This window comes from Carcharodon carcharias, chromosome 3 (genome assembly GCF_017639515.1).
Source record: "Carcharodon carcharias isolate sCarCar2 chromosome 3, sCarCar2.pri, whole genome shotgun sequence".
Taxonomy (NCBI): domain Eukaryota; kingdom Metazoa; phylum Chordata; class Chondrichthyes; order Lamniformes; family Lamnidae; genus Carcharodon; species Carcharodon carcharias.
In genome coordinates this window covers 225,400,175-225,422,942 of record NC_054469.1, presented here as the reverse complement: position 1 = coordinate 225,422,942, position 22,768 = coordinate 225,400,175, and the positions used below count along the sequence as shown (strand labels likewise).

The 22,768-nt window shown below is 46.8% G+C and overlaps 1 protein-coding gene across 1 annotated transcript in view; it reads left to right on the top strand.

Moving 5' to 3' along the window:
• The window catches only part of cpne4b (copine IVb), a 335,964-nt gene that overhangs the window by 150,717 nt on the left and 162,479 nt on the right, over positions 1–22,768 (top strand). Inside the window, exon 3 of the mRNA XM_041184286.1 lies at positions 16,838–16,909. Coding sequence (XP_041040220.1) covers positions 16,838–16,909 — 72 coding nt within the window. The remainder of the gene's footprint in view (positions 1–16,837; positions 16,910–22,768) is intronic.

The window sequence follows — 22,768 nt, the reverse complement described above, 5'->3', positions numbered from 1 at the left end:
TGGGCCTGTCCAGTAGGAATCTCATGATAAGAAGAGATGGGGATAGAGGGAGGAGCATTTCTGCTCCTCTTGGCTCCATTAAGGGAAAACCTTTTTCGCGCTCTTCCAGCCTTGACCCTTTGCCCTTCTGTCTTCACCTGACAGGAAATTCACTGTGTCTTCCTGCTAAAGCCATTGAGCTGTAACTATAGTTCAGCCCTGGAGCATTTCTCAGAATCAGAATGGTACAACACAGAAGGAGGCCATTCAGCCCATCTGTGTCAGCTCTTAGCAATAGCTATCCAACTAGTCCCACTGCCCTGCTTTTCTCCCACAATGCTGAAACATTTCCCCTTCAAGTATTTATCCAATTCCTTCTTAGAAGCAGAATCAACAACAACTTGCACTATCCTTTCAGACAGTGCATTCCAGATGAGAATATTAACTTTATTTATTTTCTCATTAATTTTATTTTCTCCTATGATCTCTTTTTTTTCTGGCCAATTACCGTAAATCTGTGTCCTCTGGTCACTGACCTTTTCATCACTGGAAACCATTTCTCCTCATTTGCTCTCTCAAAATTCTTCATGATTTTGAAATAAAAACAAAGTGCTGGAAAAACTCAGCAGCTCTGGCAGCATCTGTGGAGATGGAAATAGTGTTGATGTTCTGAGTCCAACATGACTCTTCAGAACCTTCAAGATTTTGAAGTCCTCGATCAAATCTCTTCTTATCCTTCTCTGCTCGAAGGAGGACAGTTGCGATATCTCTAGTCTCTCCCACATAACTGAAGTCACTCAATGCTGCTGCCAGTCTAGTAAATCCCTCTCTAAGGCCTTGACATCCTTCCTAAAGTGCGGTGCCCAGAATTGGACCCAATACTCCAGCTGTGGCCTAACCAGTTATTTTTGAAAAGCACCCTGCCAATGTTGGGCAGGCTAAAATTGTGCATTGGTACCTCCCAGTGGCTCTCAAGTGGAGAAGTAAATTGGGTGACTTTAACTGCCTACCCACCCAGTTTCTGTCAGGTTGGGGGGAATTAGAATTGCCCTAATGGGCTTGCAATTTTAACTTCACCTGCCCTTCAGAAAACTGGGGGATTGGGTACAACATTCACCCTGTTTTTACTCTCCATTGAAGTAAACAGGGTTTAATATTGGACGGGATGTAAAGCCCACATTCCAATCGAGTCCATGGGTTTCCTGCCCCATAAGTTGGATTAAAATTACCCCCAACGTCTCTGAACTTTGTAAGGAATCCAAGCGAAGCAGTTGAAGTTACTTCCTGTGGATCTATCCATATCTATTGATCTACTAAATCTGGCCAAAAGTCTCCACAGCTGAGAATTCGGATAATGGGAAAGCTGTAGTTGAAACCCCACCATGCAAAAACTATTAGTTTAAGCAGGAAAAAAAATACTGTTAGGAAATAGAGATAGTTTAAGTAAGTTATATTTGTATCTGTGGGTATTAGGAATGAGTCTTCGCTTCAAAGTTTAAGTTTGATTTGTGTTTCTGTATCTGTGTGTTAAAGGGTCAAGTTGAATTTTAGTTTCACTTTAAAAGGTGCCTGCATTTCTTACGAGAGTTTTATGACTCTAAGCTAATTTAAATAAACAAGAGTAGAGAAACTGGTCTGTTGCCTAGCAACAGGGGTCCAGAGAGACAGGTCCTTCCCACAAACACACACTCAAGAAACTAGAAACAGCAGTTTTGATTTAGAAGCAGCTTGAGTTCAGTTGGTTTTGGAAGTAGCTGCCAGGAGAGACTGGAGCAAGGGAGACACATAGCCAGTCCAAAGCTAAAGATAAGAACCCAAAATCCAGGGGAGCGGATTAGGAGAAAGTCCCAAGCAGACCTTTTATTCAAAGGGAAGGACAGGAACCTGGAAAATGTCCTGTTAAGTGAAGTTAAGAGTGAGGGGTGCAGAGAGAGGCTCCAAGATTCAGATTTAAAGAGATAAAAGCTATGAAAGTAGATTTAAAGTGAGAATAGCTTGCAAGAGGCCAGAAGGTCCAAAGAGATGACTGAAGGTCTGTAACTATTTGCTATGGGCATGTGAAGCAATAGCACTGTTGACGGCTGAGTTGGTGAGAAACAGAGTGTAGAAGACAGCTTGAATGCATGTGGTGACCCAGGGAAGAGGAACATCATCGGAAGGAGAATTTGAAACCCTGAAGGTGAACCTTTGCGGAAGGCATCTAAGAGAAAGCTGAGCTTTGGATAAGATTCCAAAGCAAGTTCTTGGAGAGTGGAGATTGGAAATCCATGTGTGAAAGGAGACCGATTGGTTCATGGTGGGACTAGTGTCTGGGGAGAGGTGATGAGGGATCCATAGCACCTGACTGAGGTGGCAACTGTCAGTTGGTGTCAGAGTGTGGTGTGTCTGACCACAGGTCACCATAAGTTTACATAGACCGTGTACTCACTGTGAACATTAGAGTATAAGATAGCTTTGTGATTTGTGTTATCCTTACAAATCTGTATATATCTGTAATGGTATAGCTGTGGGTGAAGGTGTATTGCAATATAGTTCACCTTTTCTTGTTTAATAAATGTTTTATTCTTTTGTTAGAAGTTCATTAGCTGACTCCTATATCTCTGTTCAGTAGCTACTTTCCACGTATCTAAACAAACAAAATAAAAGTTAGAATCTATCAAGCTGGGTTCCACTCTGGGGTCAGGCTTGTCCAGCGGTAATCTCAGCTGTGGATCATAACAATACCAGAAATACCTTTAGTTCCTTTTATTCATTCGTAGGGTTTGGGCATCTGTGGCAAGGCCAGCATTTGTTGCCCATCCCTAATTGCCCTTGAACTGAGTGGTTTGTTCGGCCCTTTCAGAGGGCAGGTAAAAGTCAACCACATTACTGTGGGTCTGGAGTCACATGTAGGTCAGACCAGGTAAGGATGGCAGATTTCCTTCCTGAAAGGTCATTAGTGAACCAGATTGATTTTTATGACAATCTAGTAGCTTCATGGTCGTCATTACTGAGACTAGTTATTTTTTAATTCCAGATTTATCTAATTAACTAAATTAAAATTCCCCCAGCTGTGATGGTAGGATCTATCCCCAGATCATTGGGTCAGATCTCTACATTGCTAGTCGTGTAGCCTAACCACTCTGCTACAAATTACATGCAGGAACCCAGCTACCTGGGTTAGACAGAGCAAAAGTCGCAGAAACCTGCAGATTGTAAATGAACACAAGAATAAGGAGCAGGGGTAGGCCACTCAGCCTCTCGAGCCTGCCCCACCATTCGATAAGGTCATGGCTGATCTGAACGTGGTCTCAACTTGAGTTGCCTGTCTGCCCTCCCCATATCCCTTGACTACTTTGTCGATCAAAAATCTGTCTAACTCACACTTGAATACATTCAATGATCCAGCGTCTAGTGCTCTCAGGACTAGTGAATTCCACAAACTAACAACCCTCAGAGAGGAGAAAATTCTCCCCGTCTCCATCTTCAATGGGAGACCCCTTATTTTAGCACTGTGTCCCCTAGTTCTACACTCCCCCACAAGGTGAAACATCCTCTCAGCATCCACCCTGTCAAGTCCCCTCAGGATCTTATATGTTTCAATGAGATCACCTCTCATTCTTCTAAACTCCAATGGACGCAGCCCTAAACTTTCCTCATAAGATAACCCATTCATCCCAAGAATCAATAGAGTGAACCTTCTCTGAACTGCTTCCAATGCAATTATATCCATTCTTAAATAAGGAGGCCAAAACTGTACTCAGTGCTCTGGATGTGATCTCACTAAAGCCCTGTGTAGCTGTAGCAAGGCACCCCTACTTTTATATTCTATTCCCAACAGTCAATGACAATATTCCATTTGCCTACCTAATGACTTGCTGCATCTGCATCCTAGCTTTTTGTGATTCATGTACCAGGACACCCAGATCCCTCTGTTTCATAGAGTTCTTCAGTCTCTCTCCATTTAAGTAATATTCTGCTTCCCCATTCTTCCTGTCAAAATGGACAAGTTCACATTTTCCCACATTATACTCCCATCGGCCAATTTTTTGTCTATTCACTTAACCTATCCAAACCCCTTTGCAGATTCTTTATATCCTGTTGACAATTTACTTTCCTACCTATGTTTGTGTCATCAGCAAATTTAGCAACCCTATGTTTGGTCCCTTCACCCAAGTCATTGACATAGGTTGTAAAATAGTTAATAGTTACGCCCCAGCACTAATCCCTAGTGGCAATCCTCTAGTTACAGCTTGCCAACCTGAAAAAGTCCCACTTATCCCTACTCTTTGATTGCTGTTAGCTAACCAATATTCTGTCCAGTTAATGCCACTTAAAGGAACGTGAATTGTTTACTAGTGCTGGGATTTTTTTTTTAATATTATGATAATGGAAACAAGCAGCATCTATTATATTGCAGTGTGTCAGTGACTTCAGTTGAACCACATCCTTTATGATGCTTTGAGGTGAAGTTTTCTGCTCCAGTGCACTCAGCCTGGAGCTGGAAATGCATTGTTTGGAAGTTGTGCATTGCCTTTTTGTACCCGCCCGAGAAAGGATGGAAAATCAAGGTTAGGAGGCCAATAATTCGGTTTTTTTTATATATGTTTCCAATGTGTCAGGGATACTGAAACCCAAAATCTCCCCGTTAATTTACTTAGCGATGATTTAGTGCCTTCAGTGCTTATTTCCATTTAATAATGCTCTCCATCTCGCACTGTGATACTCTCTCGCCTAATTTATATAGAGTTTAGGGTTGCCTGTTGGGCTGGCTTCAATGCATTTGCGTCGTTCATGACTCTTAAATATAGTCATTTGGTAGGACAGAACTTGAGTATTGCTGAAAAAGAGACATGTCGATGCTTTTCATCTTGTACTTAGCAGGACACTTCGCAAGAATGCCAGTATAAGGGGAAAACAACAATTTATACTGTATGTGAAGAGAGTGGTGATTGATTGGCAATTAGCACTCTCTTCACATATAGTATAGCTTGTTGTTTTCGCCTTATATTGGCATTCTTGTGAAGTGTTCTGATGAGAGTGCAAAACAAAAAGCTTTGACATGCCTCTTTTTCAGCCATGCTCTTAGATATGTTGCCATTTGCAATCTCTTATTTTTCCCTTGCTCCTTGCATTGCAAATCTAAGATAATCAGTGTGGCAGGAATGTGTGATTTAAATTCTGCCACTGTGTTGTCATATTGATTCAAGTGAGTGGGGAAACAGGTTGGGAATGTTCCTACAGCGTGTGTGTCTTCAGAATTTGAGAGAAAGATGGCAAAAAGTACAGCCTTGCAATTTCAGAATATTGCTGAAAAGATAGGCATGTTGCTGAAGTATTTCGTCTTGCACTCACCGGAACAAATGCAAGAATGTCAAATTTCAAACAGTCACAGCCGGAGGAAAGGGTGCTGATTGGTTGGCAAGTCCACTCTGATTGGCTGAGGCATTGCCATGGAGAAATCAACGGGGGACTATAGGTTCCCCAAGTTCCTGGGTAATTCAGAAAGACGCAAAGGCTGAACATATTCCCTTTTGTTTGTAGAGAATAGATCCCTGTGATATACAGACTTGCCAACCAGTCAGCATCCTTTCTCCTGTGGTATAAATTGCTGTGATTGTTTGAAATTTGGCATTCTAGCATTTGTCCTAATGAATGCAAGACGAGAAGCTTCAGCAACATGTCTCTCCTTTCAGCAATATTCAAGTTCTGTAAATTCCAGAACAGATTGTTCCTGGCTAACTTAGTTGCATTTTTGCTGGCAGATGGTAAATGATGAAATGGAATGTATGGCCCCCCTTCATTTGTGAGTATATCTGTTAGCCTAATGGCTGCGATCGTGAGTTCCGATCCCATCCTAGTAAGTTATGCAATTGTATCGAGTAAATTCTGGTAATCAAAGCTCAGCCAGTTCAGCAATGGTCTTCAGGGCTTCAGCTGCACAATGAAGGGGAATGGGCCAGGGCTGGGAGAGTGGAGGTAGGGGGATGGATGAATATTGTGCAACTTTATTACTTTGTGAAGCAGCAATTATTTATAGAACGTTCCCTTGGGAATTTGAAATGCAAAACAGTCCATGACAAGGTGGATTATCCATGGTCTGTGGAACATGTGGGCTTGATGGACTTGATATTATTTCTCATCCCAAGATTTTCTTTTAAATGGTCCTGTTCATATTCGTTGAGCAATGAGCTAGTTACTTGATGGATATGTTGCGGCACCTGGTATGCCTGTTAACTAATTCAGCCTCTCAAGACAAAGTTGGCTGATAGCTTTTTTGTTGAATTAGAAATATTTAGATTTTTTTTTGTTGCATTTGTTTTCTGATTATAACAATGAACAATATCATTGCTGGGACTGAATTATATTTTATGCACCATCAAACAATCCTATCTCATCACAGCAATGAAACCTCTACTCTTTAATAATGTCTTGTGGTGCAATGGGTAGCGCTCTGCCTCTAGACCAGACACTCTGGGTTCAAGTCCTGCTCTGGACTTGATGGTCATGCAAGGTGCGGCCATAAATTGGCCAAACAGGTTGATGATCAGCCTGTAAGTCCTTCCAATAAACTAGATGGCAGGTGATAAAGAGCGGGAGAGTATCCTGGTCAGCCATACTGCAGAAGGCAATGACGATACTTTACCAAGCATAATCATGGACCAATCCAATGGTGCATGGTCAGCAAAGCCTCTTAGGGCATGGTAGCAGGAGGAGGAACTCCAAACTCAAAAAGGGACAACAGCCTCAGTGCACATTGTTACCCCTCCCTGCATCACATAAAGGGGAGGAGGTTTTGTTTCTGCTAAACAAAGCTCTCGTTAGACCACATCTGGAGTTATTGTGTACAGTTCTCGGCACTGCACCTTAGAAAGGATATATATTGTCCTTGGAAGGAGTGCAGCATAGATTCACCAGGATATTACTGGAGTTCCAAGGATTCAATTATGAGGGGAGATTCCATCAACTAGGCTTCTATTCCCTGGAATATAGGAGGTTAAGGAGTGATTTAGTGGAGAATTTCAAGGATAGCGAGGGAAAGCATGTTTCCAACTTGCGGAGGAGGGTGCCTAGGACAACTGGCACTAACCTTAAAATCAGAGTCAAGTCATTCAAGAGAGAAGTTAGGAAACATTTATTCATGCAAAGGATCCACTTTCCAGTGGGCTTTTGCTCCTTAGATTGGGAGCCTACTAGCCGCTGTTTGGTCGCCTTCTTGACATACGAACGTACAAATTAGGAGTAGGCCATTCGGCCCCTTGAGTCTGCTCTGTCATTCAATAAAATCATGGCTGATCTGATTGTGCCTCAACTCCACATTCTGCCTTCCCCGGATAACCTTTGACTCCCTTGTTAGTCAAGAATCTATCTACCTCTACCTTAAAAATATTCAATGATCCTGCCTCCACTCCTCTCTGGGGAAAAGAATTCTAAAGACCCACGACCCTCAGAGAAAAGCTTTCTCGTCATCTTTGTCTTAAACCCCTGACTTCTAAACCGTGTCCGCCAGTTCTGGTCACGAGGGGAAGCATCCTGTCAGCATCCACCCTGTAAAGTCCCCTCAGGACCTTACATGTTTGACAGCAAAAGTTGATGGGTTTTCAGATTGGAAAACAGGAGTTGTAGGTGAATGTTGCTGTCTCCCTCTCGCGAATCACTCCCACTGACACAGGATCTCAAAAAAAAAACCCAGACACCCGTCTGAAATCCCATAGTCCCTACCGGAACGCACTCCACACCCTACAAACCAACGACAGTCCCACCCCTCAATGGCACACCTCCTGGTCGACTGCAAACTGCAACCTAGGGCAGAGTTGTATGCCTCGAGGGCGGGCATGCGCCTGTCCCGATCGGGCATAAAATTGCGCGAGAAGACATCGAGTGAGCGTTCTGACATCATCCCGCACGCACGCAGTCTGCAGGTCGGCGGGAGCTCGTGGGTGTCAGAGCCGCGCCCGCCATCAATTAAAAGGCCACTTAAGGCCATTAAAAACCCAACTGAACCCGCATGGGCAAAACAGGCAGGCAGGCAGCCCACATTTTGCAAAACCTCATCCAAGAGCGGGATAAAAAGGGTCAGCAGCATTGCCAGTGTGAGTAGTGAGGAGTTTAGGAGATAGTTTGCTGCTGGTTGCTTATTTGAACTTGACAGCTTCATCTCTGTTCTGCGCTTCATTCTCAGCATTTCCAGGCTTCACTTCAGGATTCATCGGTGTCTCCAAGGCCCCTGGAGGATTTTGACCATATGGATCCTTCCAGGTATCAGATAGCCTTCCCTTACCCTGGTCATGGGGATTGTGGCCTCTGCTGGAGGCACCTCCTCTGAGAGGGAGAGAGGGGCAGAAGGGAGAGGAGGTCAGGTGTCCCTATGCAGCTTCCAGGGAGTGACCAGTGGGAGGGGAGGCGCAGGCACAAGGGGCGCAGGGCCAGCAGGTAGTCCAAGGCAGAAGGGGCCACAGAAGATGCCACTATCCTGCTGCCAGGGTTTACAGACAGCGATGCAGCTACCTCAATATGTCCGAGGTGCAATGCCAAAGGAGGCTCCACTTCTCCAGGGAGACTGTGACCTTCATTTGTCATATGATTGGGTCTGAGATCAGCTCTGACTGTGTGGGTGGACACCCCATGTCAGTGGCTCTAAAGGTCACAGTGGCCCTCAGCTTCTGTACCTCCGGTTCTTTCCAGGAGTCAGTGGGGGAAGTTTGTGGATTCTCCCAATCAGCTGTCCAGCGTCAAGCCGGTGACAGAAGCTCTGTTCAGGTGGGTAATGACATTTATTCATTACCATACAGATGAAGCCAACCAGAGGTTTTGCAGTGATTGCTGGGTTCCCCTGCGTCCAGGGTACAATCAACTGTACACATGTGGCCATCAAGGCGCCAGTAGGTGAGCCGGGTGCCTTCGTCAACAGGAAGGGATTCCATTCCATGAACGTGCAGATAATGTGTGATCACAGGATGCTGATTCTTCAAGTCTGTGCAAGGTACCCAGGCAGCTCCCATGACACTTATATCCTGAGACACTCCCAGGTGCTGAGGCTATTCAGTGCTCCAGCCCAAATGGATGGACAGCTGCTGGGTGACAAGGGCTATCTGTTGAAAAGGTGGCTCATGATGTCTCTCCGCCACCCAAGAACAGAGGCAGAGCAGCATTATAATAGGAATCATGTCTCCACAAGGGCAGTGATAGAGAGGACCATAGGTCTTCTGAAGATGTGCTTCTGATGCCTGGACCGTTCAGGGGGAGCACTACAATACTCCCCAGAGTGGGTGTCACTGATTGTGGTTGCATGCTACGCTCTCCACAATCTGGCACTGGCAAGGGGGGACCCACTGGAGGAAGAGGATCTTCAGGCAGCTCCACAGGCCACAGAGGATGAATCCAAGAGTGAGTCAGAAGAGGAGAAAGGTGAGGGAATGGGCGCAGACTCCTGTATCCTTAAGGGAGGAAGGAACACTTTGATCCAACACTCCTTCAGCTAAGCTGCCAAAGATCTGCTTCCACTTCATATCAGGGCTGCCGCCTCCATCTGATGTCTGAAATGACTCTTTTATTTGAACCCAAAGTCCACTCGGTGCCTGTGCAATAAAGTTTAGAGCCTCTCACATCCAGCATTATACACTGGCATACCCTACACCAAACAAAATAAAAAGGTGAAGTGTACTCAGGCCGTTACGACAAAAAACAAAATTTGTCATTTTTACAATCCAAACAAATTATAACCTTCTCTGGTTTTCATTCCCAGACCAGTAAACATAAACAAAACATTACAGAACAGAAGATCCCCCGTGACCAGTCCCTCTTGTGCTCATGATGCCTTAAATTTACATTTACGAGTGCTATGTCTTGGTGCCCCCCCTTCGCTGGCAGCAGCATTGGAGACAGCCTGCTCACTCTGGTGCCTTGTTGGCCTTGATGACCTTGGCGGTCATCCTCTGGCCTGTGGAGCCTGTGCTGGGCCTGCCTGGGAGGGAGCGGCCAATGCCATGTCTGGCATCTCCCCGGTCGCTGCAGCCTCATCAGATGCAAAAGTCACTGGCAGAGGGGCGGAGAAGCTGCTGCTGTCATCCGGAGCGCCCTGAGAGGAGCCTGCAGTGACGACAAGCAGCTCGTGTGCCAACATGAGATTGCTCTGGATCTCCCTGCTCACCATTGATGGTACAATGGTGCCTAGCACCTAGCTGGGATACTGGGTACTTCATCCCCATCTCCCACATGGATACTGACTACCTTCAGGTCATTACCTGTGTTTGGGCTTGCAGGTCCAAGCACAACCCCAGGAACCCCTTATTCTACTCCTGGAGCTGCCTCTCCATGAGGGTAGTGACTCTCTCCATGAGATGAGCCACTCTCTCCATGAGGGTAGTGACTCTCTCCATGAGGGTAGCCATTCTCTCTCCATGGAGGAGGCAGTGTGCTCGGCCATGACAGTCATCGCAGTGCTGATGCTCCACATGAACTCCTCCATAACGGAGACCATGGCACTCATGCCTTCATGGATCTCAGCCAGATCCTCCCACACATCTCGCTGGACATCCAGCATCTGCCGCTTAATGGACGACTCCAGAGTCTCATCATCAGCCTTCGACTGAGCATTGTCCAGGGCTCCAGCAGCCCTCTGACTGCCAGCGCCCTGGGCACTATCTTCCTCCGCCTGCTCCTCAAGTGAGTGTGAAGTGCCCTCACCGCTGTTCTCCGACATTCTAGCCAAAGATCTAATGCCCACCGAGGTGCTGGTATATGGGCTGGTGGCTGGTTCAGAGAGCGGGTGTGACGCAGGTGCAGCTGAAGCCCAGCCCTTTGGGGTCCTGCGATTGAGTGGGTGCTGCTGAATCCAAGGGAGAACAAGGACATGTCATTACTTTAAGTCATCACACTGTCACTGTGCATGCCAGGCACCCTGGTGAGACAATGGAGATCTTCAAGATGGTGCCCTCATCTTTCAATGATCAATGGGGTCTCCAGTTTTGAGCCTCCCATCAATGATGAGATTACACAGAACGTTTGGACCATCCGAAACTCTCACCTCTGTGCACTGCACTCTTACCTTCGTCTGACACCCCCACCTCCCTACAACCGGCTGACTGAGGTGCGAGGTACCTTTCCAGCTCCAAGGCATCCTGCTCAAACCCTGTAGGGATTAGGAGTTTTGTGGGGCCTCCGCCTATTCATGACCCCTCAATGTTGCTATAGCTTGTCTTCTGAAAGGACAGAGGAGCATTGATGAGTCCTCTCTCTACCTGCAGCACCATTGCAACCTGGTCAACCCCACCTGAGGAGCACCTCACAGGATAAATCCGAGTCGTGGCCCTTGAGCTGTAAGGCTCTCAGTCCAAGCAGCCAGGGCTCACCCGCTTGGCCAGCTCTGGCATCATTGACAGTTGGCGCTCGGACTCTTAACACGGCTGAGCTCCATGGGGCGACAGCCAGACCTTAACACTTCACCACACTGATCCATGCCAACATGGCACTCACCCTTCCTGAGCACAGCAGGTTGTTGAACCTTTTGTGGCACTGCACCCATGCGCACCGCACAACGTCATGGCTGCTGACCTCGGCTGCCACCTCCTCCCAAGCTTTTTTTTCTCAGGTGCAGTGACCTCTTCCTGCCATCTCTGGGAACAAGGGTGTCCCTCTTGGCAGCCACCTCCTCCAGGAGGACAGCGAGGCACTCGCCTGTAAATAGGGTGGTTGGGGGGGGGTGGGGGGGGCTGAGTGCCCACCTGACCTGCCCTCCCGCCTGGTGTCTCCAGCCCCGTTTGAGGCCATAGCTTCAGTCTTCATGCAGAAGACATGTTCTTCCCTGCAGCCTTCAAGGAGCTTCCTGTCCCGACAGACCCCCCCCACCCCCGCCCCGACCCTTCCCTGACCATTGGGAAGGCGAGTTTCAGGCTGGGTGGGCCTTAATTGGCCAGCCAGCACGAGATGGTGAGCGGGGACCGTTTCCTGACCAGTCACTGACCAGCCGATCGCACTCGCCCATCAAGGGTAAAATTCAGGCCCTGGTAACTGACTGAGTGGTGAAGCCCCACAGTTCAACCTTCCACAGCAAATCCAGACAACCCTTGACCACTTGGGGATGGGCCAGGGAAGATGTCAGCACTTTGCCCACAAGTGGAACGTGTGGAACCGCTCAAATGGTGACTGTGGCTGTCTAAGTCAGGCCATCGCCCATAGACTGAATTGATGCCCTGACAGATCCGCTTCGGGTGCCATCACAACCATTTCTGCCCTGCATCAAGCGGGAACCACCGAGTGGATTGTTGACCTCGACGGTGAACTCTAATCGCTTCCTCAGACGTACAAATTAAAATGCAAAGGGTGGTAGAAGCATGGAACTCTCTCCCAAAAAGCAGGAGGTGCTAGCTCAGTTCATAATGTTAAACGTGAGGCGGAACGATCTTTGCGAGACTTGTCTATTAAAGGATATGGAGCCAAAGAGAGAGTTAACAAGATACAAATTAGCCATGATCTCATTGAGCGGTGGAACAGGCTCAAGGGGCTGAATAGCCTATTTAGTTTGCCCTCAGACACCTCTGGAGCTTTTCTGAATAAACTTGTTAATTCCTGTCACTGGTTTGTGCCAAAGGATGGGCAGATTTATGCAATCACACTCCTGGACCGGAGATGTCATTTCACAAGCCAGCAGGACTATTAACTATTTTAAATCCAAACCCTGAAATCCAAGAGGTGAAAAGGCAATATTCTAACTGAGAAATCTCGTCGCTTAATTTCCAACCAATACTGATGTTTATCATGAATGTTGGTCTTGCCGATGATCGGTGAAACAGATTGAGGCTCCATTCTAAGGCACAATATGAGTTTTTCTCGTGCTCTCTGTGTACTGTGTACCCCTTGCAAACTCAAGCTGCAGATTCTCGCGCTCCCAGTCAAAAGGTTGTGACTAAGAATCTTTGTCCTAAGTTTTCCGGTCAAATAATGGATAGTTTGAGGGACCAGAGAAAAGGTCCATCGACTTCAGGCGGGAATATGCAGCCCAGAGGTGGGAAGGACAGGAAAATCCCGCCTTTTGTTTCAATGGGCCAAAGTAACAGCAAGTAAATCACTGCCCAGGAATTTGTGGAGAGGCTGAGACATCCTGTGAATCGCCATGTATCGCTGGGTGATTTGCCTCACTTTGCTATGCGCCTCATGAAAATTGCAGCTTGCCTTCAGCCTCCCCACCAGTTGTTGAGGCATTTCTGCATTTACACATTAATTACTGATTAAACTCAGTTTGGGCTGTTACTTAACAATGTAAGGATCCTGTGAATGATGTGACTTCTGCTCCTGCACGTCCTTCAACCTCCCTGGCCAGAAAGGAAGAAATTGAAACTCGAGAGTCTCAGCCCTGCAGGCTGTAGATTATTCAAATTTTATATCATCATAATTTTTTCCTATTTTTCATTTCTAACTCTCTTTTTTTCTCTCTCTCTCTCTCTTAATCCAATCTTGTTTTTTCCTTCTCTTCATCTTTCATTGCATCTATAACGACTTTAATTCGCCCCGTTTCCTATCTATCATCCCTCTATATTCTAAATGTTATTGATTCTGTCAACCTCACCATGTGATGTGACACCTCCCTCCAGCAAATTCTGTGCCAGTGTGGGTTCTTTGAAATCGGTGAGGGAATTCGGCAAATCCTCAGTTGGGTGTGTGATTCTGTGCTGTGCGTTAATGAGGAGGGCTTTACCCAGTGGGAGACAATCATACTTAAGGATAAATATGCGAGCAATTGTGGCACTGTCATGGGAATTACCTATTCAGATATGATAAATGGAGCAAGTCTAGAGCATAAAAAGTTATTTTATACATTTGATGTACAAGAATTATATGAACCTTCTCTCTTTGGCTCCCCACCTGATTACAGAAATGAGCTTTGAACTGAATAGAATTCCAAATTTATCTACTAAATACAGTTGCCGAATTTGGCAATTCTTTACGCCCTAACTGATCTTTCTCACAGCTTCGTCAACACATACTGATTCATTCATCCTGACACTTCATGTTTGATGTCCCTGCTGCGTTATACATATAATTTATACAAAATTGCTGATTACACAGGAGTCATCCATCCAATTAATATGATATTCAATATGCTTTAGCCTGTGTACTCAGTTTGCCTGCCCAATCTCCCTCTATTATAGGGAATATACATCTGTGTTCAATTTTCTCAGACCAAATCTTTCTTTCTGGTGGTTTACCAGGTTGTCTCTCTCTTTCTCTCAATCTTTCTTTCTCTCGCTTTGTTACTCCTCTGTCTCTCTCTTCCTCTCTCTGTTTTTCTCTCTCTATCTCTTGGTCTCTCCCCCTCTCTGTCCCTCTTCCTCTATCTCTGTCTCTCTCATTCTCTCCGCCTCACTCTCCATAAGTTTTTTTCTGCCCGTCTCTCCTTCCTCTGTCTCTTTCCCTGTCTTTCTCTTTGTCACTCACACCCCCTGTATCAGTCTCTCTCTGTCTGTTTCCCTTTATTTGTTTCTCACTTTCTGCCTTTATCTCCTTAAATTTCTCTCTCTTTCATTTTCTATAATTTTTTCTCCACCTCCCTCTGACTTCCAGTCTGCCACTCTCTGCATGTCTCTCTACTTTTCTCCATGTCCATTCTGACTTGTCTCTCCCTGTCTTTCAGTATCTCCCTGTTACTCAGTCTCTCTCTTCCTTCCAAACCATCCCCAACCCTTTCACCATGATCTTGACATTTGAGGGAATGGACAAGCTTCCTCAGTACCTGCTAGAAACTGATGTTGCCCTCTGGTGACTGGCTTACCTTACTGCACCATCACACTTTTGTCCAGTGTGTGTTCTATGTGTCTGTGTTTGGGTGGGGTGGGGGGGGTGGAAATATGAATGTGTTCCTTAGCTTTTTATATGACCATTGAATGTCTCAAAGCACTTCATAGCCAATGAATTATTTTTGAAGTATAGTCAAAGTAGGAAAAATGGCAGCCAACTTGCTCCCAGCAAGTTCTCTCAAACAGCAACGTGACAGTGACCAGGTTATCTATTTTTTATGATGCTGATTGAGGGCTAAATTTTGGCCAGGACTGGGGATAACTCCCCTGCTCTTCTTCAAAGTACAGTCATGGGATCTTTTACATCAACCTGTGCACACGGCGCTGTGGGGTTGCCAACTGCGATTAAATATATTCCTGGGGGTTTCATTACATGACGTGCCCCCACACTCCAGCCAACACATCACATCCATCCTGGTGACATACTGCCTTTCTACACCAATCGGAAAGCAAAAAGACTCATTACCTAAGCTCTGAAGAAGGGTCGTACAGACTCGAAACGTTAACTCTGTTTCTCTCTCCGCAGATGCTGTCAGACTTACTGAGCTTTTCCAGCATTTTCTGTTTTTATTTCGGATTTCCAGCATCCGCTGTATTTTGCTTTTATTTTAGACTTATCACCCAATTGGATGATGTTTGACTGTCAGCCAAACAGCTTTTTTCAACACATTTTCAATATTTTTATATCTGGTAAAAAGAAATGTTCAAAGAAAATGACGGGTTTTTTTTAAAAATGCCCCGCTGATTTTTCTCCTGGATTGCACACAGCAGTGTCCTAGAGATTGATCTTCAATTCCTGGAGACTCCAGGCCAATCCTGGAGGGTTGGCAACCCGAGGGGCCACAATTTAACATCTCATCCAAAAGATGGCACTTCCAACAGCGCAGCACTACACTGGAGTGTCAACCTCAATTTTTGTACTCATGCCCTGGGGTGGGACTTGAACCTGGAACCTTGTGACTCAGAGGGAGAAGTGCTACCAACTGTGCTGTGGCTGATGCTCAGGTGTGGTAATGAAAATGTTTAGCTTTCACATCGCCCGGTTCAATAGTTCCTCCCTCATTTCCTTGATGATGGCATTGAGAACTCTCAGTGCCATTCATGGCTCAGTCAGTTGCCCTTGCAGAATCCTGCTTCGGACACCAGGAAGTAGGTTTTGTAGTCTTGCGTATATTAACAGCAAGTCTTTATCAACAACTCATAAAAATATATACAGTAGAGGGTTCAGGTATGGAGCTGACTCCATCCTAGGCCTTTACACATCTCTCTCCATCTCTAGACTGACCCTGGCTCTGGGTCATGTGCCTTCTTACATCACTGTGTGGGCGGTCCTGTACTCAGTCCCACATTAACCCTGTATGTGCCAGACTCTACTACTGCAGCATGTTTACCTCCGAGTCAGAAGGTCATGTGCTCAAGGTCAGTCCCAAAGAATGGAGTACTAGATGGAGGCTGAAGCTCCAGTGTGGTACCGAGGGAGTGACGGACTTCCGGCTATCAGGTGAATTGTTAAATCAAGGCCCCGTCTCTCTCATGGATGTGAAAGATCCCCTGGCACTGGGACTTTGAAAGAAGAGCAACAATATCTCACCTGGGTCTGGTAGCGGCCAAAAGCCAATATTATCCCTCAACCTACATCACAGAAAATAAAAATAATGGTCATTATCACATTGTGGGCTTGCTGTGTGCAAATTGGCTGCTGCGTTCCTTACATTACAACATTGACTACAGTTCCAAAGCATTTTGTTGGTTGTAAAGTACTTTTGAATATCCTGGAGTTGTGAAAGGCGCTATATGAATGAAAGTCTTTGTTTTGTTCAATGTTAAAATCTATTCAGAAATCCACAGATGGACAAAAACAAGTAATTGTTGTCCTAGTTCTTCATAAACATTTATAAGTGTCACTCTTTTTACAAAATTCTAAGGACCCATCATGAAGTTCTTTGTTTAAATGACAATCCTCCATGTAAAACAAAACTGTAGATTTTTTTTTTTCACTGTAGCAGCTGTTTAATGTAATTCAGAAAATACTGATCCTTTATGGTCTGAACTGAATGTTTTGACATATCTTGTTTCTTTCGTTACAGATTATTTCCCAGAGAAAGCTTTCTAAATCACTGCTGAAACATGGAAATACAGCAGGAAAGTCATCGATAACAGTAGGTCCTTCTAGTTTTTAACATTAACTTTAGCGGGACCCACAGTGACATGTCCCCTCTGCTCATTGAGTCAGTGAGACCCTTTTAAAAATGACAAGTATTCGAAAATAGCCAACTGGTCCCAAGTTGTCCCCAAGAGTTTCCTCCTCTTTCACACTTCCTTTGATTTGAAATATGGATAAAATCCTTGCCTCAGTATTTTGTAAGGGGATTCTGCTCTAAGTTTTCAGAATCAGCTAAACTCAAATTACATTAAATGGCATCAATATCCTTCTAAAGGAAAATGTCCAGCGTTTCAGCCAATGAGTGGTTTGAATAAATTAATAATGCTGTTGATTCAAATGATACAATCATTGTGGGAATAAGACCAGAAAGCAGCAGGTGTAATAATGTGAGGGTGATTTCAACAAATTGTATGAAGTAGGCTTTGTCGTCTTGTGTATATCAGCAGCAAGTCTTTATTAACAACTCATAGGCCAGGAAATTTAGGTCGGCGAGGGGATGGGGTGGGACCCGCTCGCCAACACATACAATGACGCGGGATGATGTCGGGCAGAACTCCCACTGTCTCCCTGCGTCATTTCCATTTTCAGGTCAGCGGAGGCGCAGCTGAATCAGTTGTGTGCCCGCCGACCTGCCATTTAAAAACTAATTGAAGTAGTTAAAGGACCTGCCCATCCAGCCTTAGGGACAGGCCAGGAGCCCTGGCAGGCTTCAGAAAAAGCATCAAACCTCATCCACGGGCGGGGTGAAGTTTCATGGGGGTTTATAAAAATGTAATAAATGTTTAATTAAGGGTGATGGACATGTCCCAACTCAGGTGACAGTGTCACATGAGGGGACATGTCAGGGAAATGTTATTTTTCTATATTTCACATTTTTGAATTTGGCGCTGATCTCCCTGAGGCAGCACTTAGCCACAGGGAGATGAGGGCCTTAATTGGCCCGCCCAGGTAAAATGGCGGCATGCCCCCAATCGGAGGTGCCGATCGGAGGCGCACCTGCTCCTGAACATTCCCCCCCGAAGGGAGGAAAATTCTTCCCATAGATACAGTAGAGGGTACAGGTATGGAGCGGACTCCATCCTAGGTCTTTACACATCTCTGTCCAGCTCTAGACCGACCCTGGCTCTGGGTCATGTGCCTTCTTACATCACTGTGTGGGCGGTCCTGTACTCAGTCCCACATTAACCCTGTATGTGCCAGACTCTACTACTGCAGCATGTTTACCTCCGAGTCAGAAGGTCATGTGCTCAAGGTCAGTCCCAAAGAATAGAGTACAAAATGGAGGCTGAAGCTCCATTGCGGTACCGAGGGAGTGACAGACGTCCAGCCTTTGGATGAACTGTTAAATCAGATGGATGTAAAAGATCCCATGGCACTTGGTCAGAAACCGCAGGCTGAATAAACCCAACAACTAGTCATAGGGTGCCGCATGCTGTAGCATCTAAGAGTAAGAAATTCTGGCCGGAATTTTCCTGCCCTTTACGTCGGCAGAATCTCCCAGGGCTGCCGATATGAGCGGAGATTTCAATGGCTCCCCAGCCCTGCCAGAGGGGGGGAGGGGGGTGTGGGGGGGGAGGTGGGATCCCATCATGCCATCATGCATGTCAGGGTGGGGGGGGTGGTGCGGGGGCTGGAAAACTCCAGCTGTTATATTTAGGGATATGATTACCTAAAACCTTTGAGCGGAATTGTATGATATATAAAGATCAGGGGTGGACTCGGCTGTTGTAAGCCGTGAAAAGAAACATTCTTTTGTTTTCTTATTTATTAAGAATCAACGTGTAAAACCTCAGACAGATTCAATCATAACTTTTGAATCAAAGAAGAACAGAATAAACACCAGAAGGGGAAATGATTATAATTGGTTGCTTTATTGGAAAAACATTGTGAAGGCAAGTGCCAGATCGTGAGGATGATACAAAAAGAACCATAATTCAAAAAATTGTTACAGGCAATCATTAAAATAAAAATAAAGTTTAGAATATAAAAGGATTGCACAATTATGAACATTTCAGTATACAAACCATTATAATACGTTGCAAAATGCTGGTCTTAATTTACAGAGAAAAAATGGAAGCTTTACTGTAGTCTGTATTTTGTATTAAAATATATGTCGGAGTTGAGTACATTAAATTCTCAATCATTAACATACTATTTATGAGTTCTATGGAGTAGGGGATTGGACTGTCTCATAGTCTATTCATTCTATGTCTTATTTGCAGAATGGTGTCTGTTCTCTTTGATTCCATCGAACATTTTACTTTTGTGTGGTTGCGGCAATGGAAAGTGAGGTTCATGAGTTTTCCTGTGAAGTTCAGGGTACTTTCCACCTTTCAGCGAGGAAACAAACATTCAGTCGTTTGGTTGTGTCAGTAGCTTTGGTACCTAGGATCAGTTTCAGTCCTCGTTTTCAGTTTCGAGCCTCTTCACAGTAAGTGCAGCATTCTAAACGGGTGCTGCACATTCCACAATGGCTCTTAGGTAACTGATAAACACTGTGAACAGGTAAGTATGAGATACATTGTGATGTTTGAGAAGATGTAGCATGTGGGGTCTTCCATTTGCTCTACAGGGCTCGGAGGAAAGAGCAAGGGAATGGGATGAGGTCAGAAAGCAATTTCAAGGAGCCAGCACAGACATGATGGGATGAATGGCCACCTGCTCTGCAGCATCATTTTTTGATTCAAAGAGCCCAATTTTACATAATGCAGAAAGGTGACCTGCTTTCTGAGGTGTGGCATTTCTCAATTTACCTTGCGATGGTTTGCTGAGAAAACGGCCAACATTGAGTCCAGTATCAGAAAATTTAAAGCAATAAATGGGAAACAGGAGAAAACCTGGGGTCTTCTGATTTGCGTTGTGATACTGAGTGAGGCTACTGGCCTGGCTTTAATACAACTGGTTCGGTCATTTATCTGGTGGAGTGAAGCTCCAGTTATACCTCTGTTAAAATATTAATTTAAGCACAAGCAAACTTATCCTCGCACGGCTTGACATAGTGCTTCACAAATGGTTGCAGTTGTTGTTGGTGATCAGTCATCTCAGTTTCAGGACATCGCTGCAGGAGTTCCTCAGGGTACTGTCCTCAGTCTAACCATCTTCAGCTGCTTCATCAATGACCTTCCTTTTTTCATAGGGTCAGAAGTGAGTATGTCTGCTGATGATTACATGATGTTCAGACCATTGCAACTCCTCAGATGCTGAAGCAGTCCATGTCCAAACACAGCAGGACCTGAACAATATCCAGGTTTGGGCTGACAAGTGGCAAGTAACATTCTTGCCACACAAGTGTCAGGCAATGACCATCTCCAACAAGAGAGAATCTAACCATCTTGATGTTCAATGCCATTATTATCAACATCCCGGGGATTACAATTGACCAGGAACTGAACTGGACCAGCTATAGAAATACTGTGGCTACAAGAGTAGGTCAGAGGCTGGGAATTCTGTGGCAAGCAACTCACCTCCTGACTCTCCAAAGCCTGACTGCCATCTACAAGGCACAAGTCAGGATTGTGATGGAATATGTTCCACTTGCCTGGATGAGTGCAGCTCCCACAACACTGAAGAAGCTCGACACCATCCAGGACAAAGAAGCCTACTTTATTGGCACCCCATCCACCACCTTTAACATTCACTCCCTCCAACACCAATGCCCAATGGAAGCAATGCATATCATCTACGGGATGCAATGCAGCAACTCACCAAGATTTGTTTGAGAGTACCCAAACCCGCGATCTCCACTATCTAGAAAATCAAGGGCAGCAGATGCATGGGAACACCACCATCTGCAAGTTCCCTTCCAAGTCACTCACCATCCTGGCTTGGAACTATATCACTGTTCCTTTCCTGAAGTTGGGTCAAAATCCTGGAAGTCCCTCCCTAACAGCACGGTGGGTGTACCTACACCACATGGGCTGCAGCGGTTCAAGTAGGCAGCTCATCACGACCTTCTCAAGGGCAATGGATGGTGGTAAATCTGGCTTTTCTGGTGACACTCACATCCCACGTATGAAAGAAAACATGCCAAAGCCTGGTTCCATCTGTTGAGGACAGGTGTGGAACCAGAAGAAAAATGACATAAGAAAGAGAAATGAATAAGAATGAGAGAGTGCCTTTCAGTCTCTCGAGTTGCTTCCACTGCAACTAGGAGCCCAGAAATGGCTGTCAGCTTAATGCATTCAGATCAAATTCCTCTCCCTGCTATTAAGCAGAGGAGTTAATGGTGTGCTTTACATGGATTAGGGAGGAATTTGATATAAATGTTTGGACAACAATATCGCTAATTGTAATTTCCAGGTTTATGATAATTATCAGATAGAGCTGAGCATTTCTCCCGGTTTCTGTCGACTCCCGTGTCAGGCTGTTTCCATCCATTGCTGACACCCCATCCCCCTAACCCGTGACCACATTATTTTCAGTGGATTGATGGGCTGATTGCTCAAGAGAGAGACAGTTGAGTTATGTGAGGCCAATCACGTGAGTAAAGTTGAACCTGAACTAGATTTTGGGATTGAAGTACTGTTGAACAGTGAAGTGTCCAGATTCTGACTTTGGGGTCTTGTTTACACTGAGCTGGAAAGCACCCACCCCCCCTCACCCACCCACCCTCCCCACTCACCCACCCAGCCTCCTCACCCACCCACCCTCCCCACTCACCCACCCAGCCTCCTCACCCACCCAGCCTCCTCACCCACCACCCTCCTCACCCACCACCCTCCTCACCCACCCAGCCTCCTCACCCACCCAGCCCCCTTACCCACCCAGCCCCCTTACCCACCCAGCCTCCTCACCCACCACCCTCCTCACCCACCCACCCAGCCTCCTCACCCACCCACCCTCCCCACTCACCCACCCTCCCCACTCACCCACCCAGCCTCCTCACCCACCCAGCCTCCTCACCCACCACCCTCCTCACCCACCCAGCCTCCTCACCCACCCAGTCTCCTCACCCACCCAGCCCCCTTACCCACCCAGCCTCCTCACCCACCACCCTCCTCACCCATCCACCCAGCCTCCTCACCCACCCTCCTCGCCCACCCTCCTCGCCCACCCTCCTCGCCCACCCTCCTCACCCACCCTCCTCGCCCACCCTCCTCACCCACCCAGCCTCCTCACCCAGCCTCCTCACCCACCCACCCTCCTCACCCACCCAGGCTCCTCACCCAGGCTCCTCACCCAGGCTCCTCACCCAGCCTCCTCTCCCAGCCTCCTCACCCAGCCTCCTCACCCACCCACCCTCCTCACCCACCCTCCTCACCCACCCACCCTCCTCACCCACCCTCCTCGCCCACCCACCCTCCTCACCCACCCACCTCGCCCACCCACCCTCCTCACCCACCCACCCTCCTCACCCACCCTCCTCACCCACCCAGCCTCCTCACCCACCCAGCCTCCTCACCCACCCAGCCTCCTCACCCAGCCTCCTCACCCACCCTCCTCACCCAGCCTCCTCACCCACCCAGCCTCCTCACCCACCCAGCCTCCTCGCCCACCCAGCCTCCTCGCCCACCCTCCTCACCCACCCTCCTCACCCACCCACCCTCCTCACCCACCCTCCTCACCCACCCAGCCTCCTCGCCCACCCTCCTCACCCACCCACCCTCCTCGCCCACTCTCCTCACCCACCCTCCTCACCCACTCTCCTCACCCAGCCTCCTCACCCACTCTCCTCACCCACCCTGCCTCCTCACCCAGCCTCCTCACCCACCCAGCCTCCTCACCCACCCTCCTCACCCACCCAGCCTCCTCACCCACCCACCCTCCTCACCCACCCTCCTCACCCACCCTCCTCACCCACCCTCCCTCCTCACCCAGCCTCCTCACCCACCCAGCCTCCTCACCCACCCTCCTC